Source organism: Raphanus sativus, unplaced genomic scaffold (assembly GCF_000801105.2).
Source record: "Raphanus sativus cultivar WK10039 unplaced genomic scaffold, ASM80110v3 Scaffold3499, whole genome shotgun sequence".
Taxonomy (NCBI): domain Eukaryota; kingdom Viridiplantae; phylum Streptophyta; class Magnoliopsida; order Brassicales; family Brassicaceae; genus Raphanus; species Raphanus sativus.
The window spans coordinates 1-8,080 of NW_026618805.1; the positions used below are offsets into that span (position 1 = coordinate 1).

The following is an 8,080-nucleotide window of genomic DNA, read 5'->3' on the forward strand; positions in this document are numbered from 1 at the left end:
CCGAAACTAAGTATAATACATAGATATATCTCGGGTATATAACATAAACTAATGTTTCTTCATCTTTCTATCTGAGCTAGATTTAGTTACATCAACATATAGCAGTATGTCTTCAGTGTACCAGTAGATATATAACGATATATATCTTGAACTCTATGATTTACCTAACTTAGAAATTGTGTCATAGGCTCTTATGCCTTTTACCTTATGTGACGCCTAAGGAAGAATAGGGGTTGCACGTGTTGTACTATATTCTGGGTTTGGTATATTACGTATTCTAGGCAAATCCGAAAAAAATGGAAACTTCCATTTTCTGTTTTAGAAGTTTCCTAAATCTAACCTAAAAATCTTGGAGAATATTTTTCATTTTTAGGTTTAATGAGATGAAAATGACAGAAAAACCCCCGTCTTCAACCTCAGATCTGCAAGTCTGTAGCCGTTTTCTGCTTTCTTTTTTTTACGATTCCTTTTTTTTTCTTATTAATATTGTTCGATTTGAGGAAATATATCATACTTGTACCATAACTTGTGATTCTGAACATGAAATCGACGAAATTATGAACTTTTTACGTTAGTCCGAGTAACTGACCGAGTATGGCCAAATCTCCGCTGTCCATGGCCGGGTAACGTGTTTCCGGCGAGTAATCGGACGCTGAGAGCTCGTTTTAGAACAGGTTCATAGGATTGATACCGACAGTCAGAACAAAGATTCTCTACTCATTTTAAATCACCATTGATAACAGGTTGAAGGTGCGGCGGAGAAGATGAGTAAAGAGAAAAATAAATTTGGGTACAAGTATTAAGTGTTTTATCTCTTACGTGGATTTTTTTTCTTCAGTTTTATACTTTTTTTTTAATAAAACCTTAAATCAAAATATTATAATTTTTAGTTAAAAATAATTTGGTTAATTAAAGGGTATAATTGGTATTAAAAGGAATGTAAATCCTATTTACCCAAATAATCTTCTAAAAATCTTAGTGAGACAAATTTAAATTGAAAGTGTCTCTTTTTCTAATTTTCTCTTATTAGTATAGTTAAACTAAAATAAACATATGTGAAGAAGTAAATAATTACATTTATAAATTTTCTTTTAACTAGTCAAGTATATAATTTAGTAAAAATTGTTAAAATTGTTATAAAAATATAAGCTACTTTTAGTTTTTTTTTTCGTCAAAAGATCATTATATTACTCAAACTTGAGGTAGTCTAGGTAGCCAGACCGGAATAGAACAAACAACAAAAAGTAACTCACTATGGAAGGATCTAGCTGTCTTAGCTAAAAAGTCAGAAATCTTGTTTTGAGTATGTGGTACAAGAATGATCTGAAAGTCCGGGAAGCATATCAGCAGCGTCTCTATTTTCTCCAGTTCCGTTGCAAAGCTCGGCCATCATTAGGAGCATCTATCATGGCAATCAGTTCCTTACAATCCGTCTCAAATCGCTGATACGAAAAGTGTTGCAGCATATTCTCCATTGCCCATCGTAGTGCCTCCACCTCCGAATGCACGGGGTGATTCACGGCGACTCAAGTTACGTGTTCCAATGAGTTGGATGTTTCCAGCATTGTTCATCCATACCCATCCACAACCCGAAAAAGGCGCATCTAATGTCCATAATCCATCTACTAAGAAAATATTGTCCAAACTTAGCGTTTGGAAATCTTGACGACCAATGTCTTGTACCACTGTAAGAATTCTTTCATTCGCTTTATACCAGGTTTGATATTCACTTTCTGTATATCTGACGAGCTCTAATGGATCTCTGTCTATTCTTCTGAAGAGTTTATCATTTCAAGCTTTCCATATGTACCAGATTAAACTACTTTTAGTTAAAAATAAATTAAACATTTAAAATAAATTTGTATTAAAAATTTAGTTACATGTTTGTCCTAGGGGGGGTTTATTCTAGTATAATATATTTTAATTAAAAAAAAACGCAATAAATGGGCGCATTTTGAGAAAAGTGAAGTCGCTGACTAGGGAAGAGTATTTACTATTGCAATCTTAGTCACTGATGACTCGATCTTCGTTTTAAGGTGCTGTGTGATGTGGAAGTTCCAACACTTGACGAATCAATGATCAAAACTTTTGTTATAGCTTCTGTCCATCGCATCTTTTACCCCACCAGTTATTCATCAACCTTGTCGTCTTCCCTTCACATCCTCAGATTCGATCGTCGGACCTTCTCAGCAATGGCCGGAGCTGGCGGCGAAGATTTCGTAAAAGGAAACGTTTATCCGAATGGCGTCGCTGTCATCACTCTCGATCGAACCAAAGCTCTTAACGCCATGAATCTAGGTAACATCTGTCTTGTTAGGTGATGATTGCCCTTTTGGAATTATGTTAGAGAACTCAAATTGGCTTTGGGAAGAGGTATCTGGTTCAGATATTAACTCAATCTGTCTGAACAGTAATCTTAGCTGGTTAATTTTTATTGATATAACAGAAATGGATTTGAAGTATAAAAGCTTCCTTGACGAATGGGAATCTGATCCAAGAGTCAAATGTGTCGTCATTCAAGGCAGCACACCTCGTGCCTTTTGTGCTGGTAATGGCAAATCTTTTGCTCGTTTCTTGTTTGTATCAATATAATGAATTTTTGTTGCATCTGGCCTTAACGCCTCATCCGAAATCAGAAATCTCTGTCATTGGAGTGACCGTTTATGAATGTTGCAGGGATGGATATTAAAGGAGTTGCTGCAGAAATCCAAAAGGACAAAAACACACCTCTTGTTCAAAAGGTTTGTAAATAAATCATGCTTTCTAAACATATAAGTTGCTTGAATTATGCAATATAATTAATTTGGCACCATATGAGAGAGATCTTTAGGTCAGAAAACCAATTGAAAATATATAACCATGGTCGTAGTCTAACTGCTGGTAGTGATGACTGATGCGAGTCAGATGATCACCAAAAATTAATTGTTAGATATTATCCAGGTTTCCTTGTTTAATCTCTGTCATCACTCTATGGACCATATCTAAGAGTACACAAGATACTGAAACTACTGTGAAATCATCTCAGTGCTCTGGTCATGCCTTAAAAAAAAATACTTGTTACCAACTGTAGCACCTCGTACTTTAGAACATGCTCTAAGTGTTGAAGACCACATGAAATTCTCTCTACTGAACATAATGAGTCCATAGGAGTACTAATTGCTAATTTAGAAACCGAAATCGTGTGACTATGGTTCATGGGCCTTGTTCAAATAGAGGTTACAGGTAACGATGAGCAGACCTCTTCCATTCTGACCCTTGTTGGAGTAGTCACCTCCAAATTCTTTAGTATGTTTAATATTTTTAGCATGATTCCAACTTTAAGATTTTGCTTCCTTAGGTATTTACAGCAGAATATAGCCTGATATGCGCAATTGCTGGTTACAAGAAACCGTATATCTCATTAATGGATGGAATAACAATGGGATTTGGCCTTGGCCTTTCTGGACATGGTCGCTACCGTGTGATAACAGAGGTACAAACCAATTAAGACTTGTTCTGCACTGTTTTTTGTGTAGCTAGTGATTGGAATTACAATCTGAACTCTTTTTTTCATATTTTGTTTTCTATTCCAGAGGACGGTTCTTGCCATGCCGGAAAATGGAATCGGGTTGTTCCCAGATGTCGGGTTTTCATATATAGCAGCTCATAGCCCTGGGGGAGGATCTGTTGGTATGCTCATATGAAATTCTTAAAACTGGCTGCTATATAGGTGTTGATTGCTCAGTGGAACTTTTGTTGCCAATAATAACCGCAGGTGCTTATCTTGGTTTAACTGGAAAAAGAATCTCCACGCCGTCAGATGCATTGTTCGTTGGTCTTGGGACGCATTATGTGCCATCTGAAAATCTAGCTTCTTTAAAAGAAGCCATTTTGTCAGCCAACCTGTCTGTCCTCCTCCTCCTTCGTCTCATTTCATTTATACTAATAGGCTTCATGGAGTCTGCATCACTTGTTTCTTCGCATCAATGTGCATATCTCTGTTTTGTCTCTCAAAGAATTCATACATGTCGGTGATGCAGGTCGGAGGATCCTAATCAAGACATCCAGGCAACTTTGTCGAAATACAGTGGGAATACTGAATCTGAGGCCCATCTCAAATCACTTTTGCCTCAAATAGAGTCAGCGTTTAGCTCAAATAAGTCTGTTAAGGAAACGATAGAAGAGCTCAAAAAGTATCAGGAAAGCACTGAGCCTTCAGGTATGATTACCCAGTGGAATTGTAAAAATGCCCATAGAGCCTTAAAATCGCTGCTTTACCTTTTGTTTGGATACAGTTGTAGAATGGGCTACAGAGGCACTCAAAGGTTTGGAGAAAGGAGCACCGTTTTCTCTTTACCTGACACAGAAGTACTTCTCAAATGTTGCATGTGCCAAGGGTAAAGCTGAGAACGAATTAGCAACAGTGAGTTTCAACACTTGAATTCTTTTATGTTTTCCCTCATCTAAGAGACTCTGTAAGACGAATATCGAATAATATTTAACCTCACGTATTAATTTCCTTCGTGAAGCTTAATGGTGTGATGAAGACTGAATATCGCATCGCACTAAGATCGGCCTTGCGTGGTGATTTTGCTGAAGGCGTCAGAGCAGTATTGATCGACAAGGATCAGGTTAATTCATTTTGCCCTCAAGTTGATGTTATCTATTGGACCAGAACATGTTTTTGCCCATCAAGTTCAAACAAAACTGATACTATTTGAGAAAACTTTATTGCAGAATCCTAAATGGAACCCGGCAAGGGTTGAAGACGTAGACGAGAACGAGGTGGAAGCTCTCTTTAAACCATTAAGTTCAGAAGTGGAAGAGTTAAATGTCTAGTTCTCAATTTGCTTTCTTTTCAAAGTGTTTCCACAAAATAAAGAAATCTTTCTTTGCCCATGTGTGTTTCAAGATACTGTTACTGTATAAGCTTCAATAAGTTGACAGAACTTATGTTTGCAACACAGTTTTAGACAAAAAAAAATATCAAGCAGAGGAAGCAGAGTTGTCATAAGTAGATCCCACGTGGTGGATTACGAATCCATAAATTTTACGTTTCAGTCGCTCTATCCTGTCGGTGAGAGGCATTGTTGTCATCTGGTTTTCTTGGTCCAACACGACCCTGTCCAGCCACTCGTTAACTTGTTTCAGATGAGACAGAACAGCAGCTATGTAACTACCGTCTAAAGGCCGCACTGCTGCGTTTTTCTTTTCTAATGACTCTTCCACGAACCCAATGAACCACATTTGCATTTCGGATTGTACGTTCACTGCGAATTTAGCCGTCTCCTTCATGCCTTCTACTTCTGTCCATATCCCAACAGTATTGTCTGAAACAAACAATAGCAGAAACTTAACAGTCTTGTATCTTTCCACGTCGACTGAAAATGGAAATTTGTTTCGGACTGTAAAACACAAACCCGTCTTTGTAGTGCATCCTGGAGAGAGGCGAGTGGGAGTTGATTTCTTAAAAGGTGATTCGTGGTTATTCTGGCTTTTCACCAGTGAGACAACGTCGAGGTTAGTAGCTAAAGCAGCTTCAACCCAAAGAGAGATTGGGTCTTGTTGTTCAGATGAAAAACGAATATTATTGTCTTCTGAAGCTATTGAGTTGACGATCTGACTGTATTTCACAACATCTTCATAGATTACCAAGAACTGGCTGATGATCAGCAGCGGATTCCCAACTTTAGCGGAAGAAGAAAGCTCCGAGAATTTACTGAAATGTTCACCAAAGCGATGGCGTCAAAGACCAAATGAAAGTCTAAACAAGACTGGTTGACAAAGTTTCTAATTTTGTTTTTTTACCTTAAACATCTTATGATGCACTCATTAGCATTAGCTTCCTCCAATGCTCGAGCAGCAGCTTTAGCAGCGAAGTTTCTTCTTTGCATAGCCTCCTGTAAAAGAGAAACAATCGATGAGGATACACCAACTCAAGTGGTTTTTATTCTCGATGTCTCATTACCTTTGCAAGTTTTGCAAGATCCCCTGAGATGCTATCCAATGGGACACTACCATCTGTCCATTTCCGATCATGATAAGTAATGTCTGAGACTTCTTCTGATGAACAGGACTTCACTTTCTCGGAGGAATCACTCTTCCGCCTATTTGCATCACTAAGACGTCTTGACATAGCAGCCTGCAACAAAACGTACATTATCAGTTTCAGCCCATCATCACACAGAACACTAAGGGGTCGGACTTGATTGTTACCTGAGTACGCAAAATTGCTTGAGGGTCAGGCTTATTCTTAACACTACTACCCTTCTCCTTCTGTTCATCCCAATTCTTCCGGATACCATGTTTAGCTGAAGATCCCACAAGAGCCTCAGAGACTTTGGGAATCACGGTTACCATCTTCTTCTTCCCCGAAGAATCTCCAGCAACCATGGGAGACATTCTCACACCACTTGAAAGCCTTCTTCCAGGAGAAATCGACATTCTTCTTCCACTAGGTGATGGCTGTCTGTATCTTGAAGGCACAAGAATGGACGGCTCTCTAACAACCTTCCTCTTCTCCTCACGCCCCGCTGCTGCTGCCGCAAGACTCGGCACTATGCATTTTGATGGAACCGGAGACGCAGATCTCCTCGCAACAGCAGCGGGGGATGGATCTCTCTCCACTGTAACGGAACTGTTCTTCTTCCCTAATGATGAGACACAACGTTGCTTAGCCGAGGAGGCTGGTGACGAGAATCTTTGTGGTTTCTGCTTGCGTATTATTTGGCTACGATTCTCTTCGTTTTGGTTAACCGGAACAAGCGCTTGTCTCCCATTTACTGTGACGTCATCATCATCTAACCGTTTATTGTTTAAGTAAACGGCGATTGGGTCAAGCGAGTACTCAGAATCGGGAACCGGCTGGATAACGAAATCTTGTTTAGATCCGCGTGCGATTAACGGCTGGGGAGTTCCGACGAAGGCGTGACGGCCAGCGACGGGACGGATTAATCCGGCGGCGCGTGGGACGGGGGTGGCGAACTCGAGGCGTTGGAGGTAGATGAACTGGCCGAGCTGAAGACGGTTGGTGAGGATGAGATCTGTGTCGCGTTCGGAGAGAGAGACGTAGGTGGAGTTTAAAGAGTCGGAGATCTGGACGTAGAAGCCTTGGTTGGGGCGTAGATCGGAACCCGCGAGGGCTGGTACTATTCCTGTGACTTGAAGGATTGCGGATCTGTGGTCTCCCGTGGGGCGTGTGTTGGTGTTCATGCATTGGAGGAGCTTGAGGAGGATTCCCCCTGTGAGAGACGCCATTTTGTTTTGAGTGTGGTGTGAGAAATGGGGATGGAGAGGGAGTTGAAGAATGAATGTAACGAGTTATTGAAGATTTCTGCCGTTATGAAAATTCAAATTTTGAAATCAAATCTTTTCCTTTATTTAAAAGTTAAAACTATGGGTTTGTCGTCCGAAATAGTAACAACCAATCAACCCCTTATTCTGTTTAAATTGACATTTTCTATATGTTTTGGTTTTATTTGTTGTCAAACATATTAGTAACATTGTATTATTTTAGTTATTTTCATTTGTATTTTTGTTGAACGTATCATTATCCTAATCTTCATAAGTGACCCACTAACCTTACATAATAATTGAAAGAGTTTTAGTTCAAGTAAAAAAAATCATAAAACAAAGGGAGATTCTCAATAATAGCATCTTTTGAGTTTTTATCTCAAAAATAGCATTAGAAGCTAAAAGTTACAAAATAACATTCATTAATAGCTTAAGGGGGTGTATTCAACCGAGAGTTTCATGTGATTTGTATTAAAATGACAAATCCACTCTTATTCAAACATGAATTTTAAAAACTCATTTAAAATCTACTGTTATTGAACTTGACATTTTGTAAAGTACTCTAAAATCCACTGTTATTGAAAATATTTTAAGTTGTGGGATTTTAAAGTTTTAAGTTGATTTTAGGGTGTTTTGGGTGGAGTTTCTTAGTTAAAAAAATAAAACTCAAATCTCATTGTTTTAGATGATATTCTAGAGTAGTTTAACAAAAAGCACCTAAATCTCTGCAACTTATTAAAATCATCTAAAACTCCATTAAAAATCAAATCACATCAAATGTTAAATTGAATACATCCCCCTAAATGAT

General features: G+C 38.5%; 2 protein-coding genes across 3 annotated transcripts; one reads left to right on the forward strand and one right to left on the reverse strand.

The window, feature by feature from the left end:
• The first annotated feature begins 2,015 nt into the window (after positions 1-2,015).
• On the forward strand, positions 2,016-4,993 carry LOC108855096 (3-hydroxyisobutyryl-CoA hydrolase-like protein 3, mitochondrial). Its single transcript, XM_018628810.2, has 10 exons — positions 2,016-2,298; positions 2,447-2,548; positions 2,677-2,741; positions 3,338-3,472; positions 3,573-3,669; positions 3,755-3,884; positions 4,020-4,198; positions 4,275-4,402; positions 4,509-4,610; positions 4,717-4,993. Exons 1-10 carry the CDS (start codon positions 2,076-2,078, stop codon positions 4,816-4,818), a joined length of 1,263 nt encoding a protein of 420 aa, XP_018484312.1. The 5' UTR covers positions 2,016-2,075; the 3' UTR covers positions 4,819-4,993.
• On the reverse strand, positions 4,881-7,322 carry LOC108855095 (uncharacterized). 2 transcript variants are annotated; one of them, XM_018628809.2, is made up of 5 exons: positions 6,196-7,320; positions 5,948-6,121; positions 5,788-5,879; positions 5,400-5,698; positions 4,881-5,309 (listed from the first exon to the last, which is right to left on the reverse strand). In XM_018628809.2, exons 1-5 carry the CDS (start codon positions 7,234-7,236, stop codon positions 4,966-4,968), a joined length of 1,950 nt encoding a protein of 649 aa, XP_018484311.1. In that variant the 5' UTR covers positions 7,237-7,320; the 3' UTR covers positions 4,881-4,965. The 2 variants fall into 2 exon arrangements, with proteins under 2 accessions (XP_018484311.1, XP_056857310.1); XM_057001330.1 differs by having other exon boundaries at positions 4,881-5,698; positions 6,196-7,322.
• Positions 7,323-8,080: the final 758 nt, after the last annotated feature.

Excerpts from the sequence above, each read along its gene's own strand:
- LOC108855095 (XM_057001330.1), bottom strand. The coding sequence starts at position 7,236 with ATGGCGTCTCTCACAGGGGGAATCCTCCTCAAGCTCCTCCAATGCATG. Across the intron at positions 6,122-6,195 it reads AAGCAATTTTGCGTACTCAG|GCTGCTATGTCAAGACGTCT; the intron begins GTAACAATCAAG and ends GTTTTGTTGCAG. Across the intron at positions 5,880-5,947 it reads ATCTTGCAAAACTTGCAAAG|GAGGCTATGCAAAGAAGAAA; the intron begins GTAATGAGACAT and ends TCTCTTTTACAG.
- LOC108855096 (XM_018628810.2), top strand. The coding sequence starts at position 2,076 with ATGATCAAAACTTTTGTTATAGCTTCTGTCCATCGCATCTTTTACCCC. Across the intron at positions 3,670-3,754 it reads CCCTGGGGGAGGATCTGTTG|GTGCTTATCTTGGTTTAACT; the intron begins GTATGCTCATAT and ends TAATAACCGCAG. Across the intron at positions 4,611-4,716 it reads TATTGATCGACAAGGATCAG|AATCCTAAATGGAACCCGGC; the intron begins GTTAATTCATTT and ends ACTTTATTGCAG.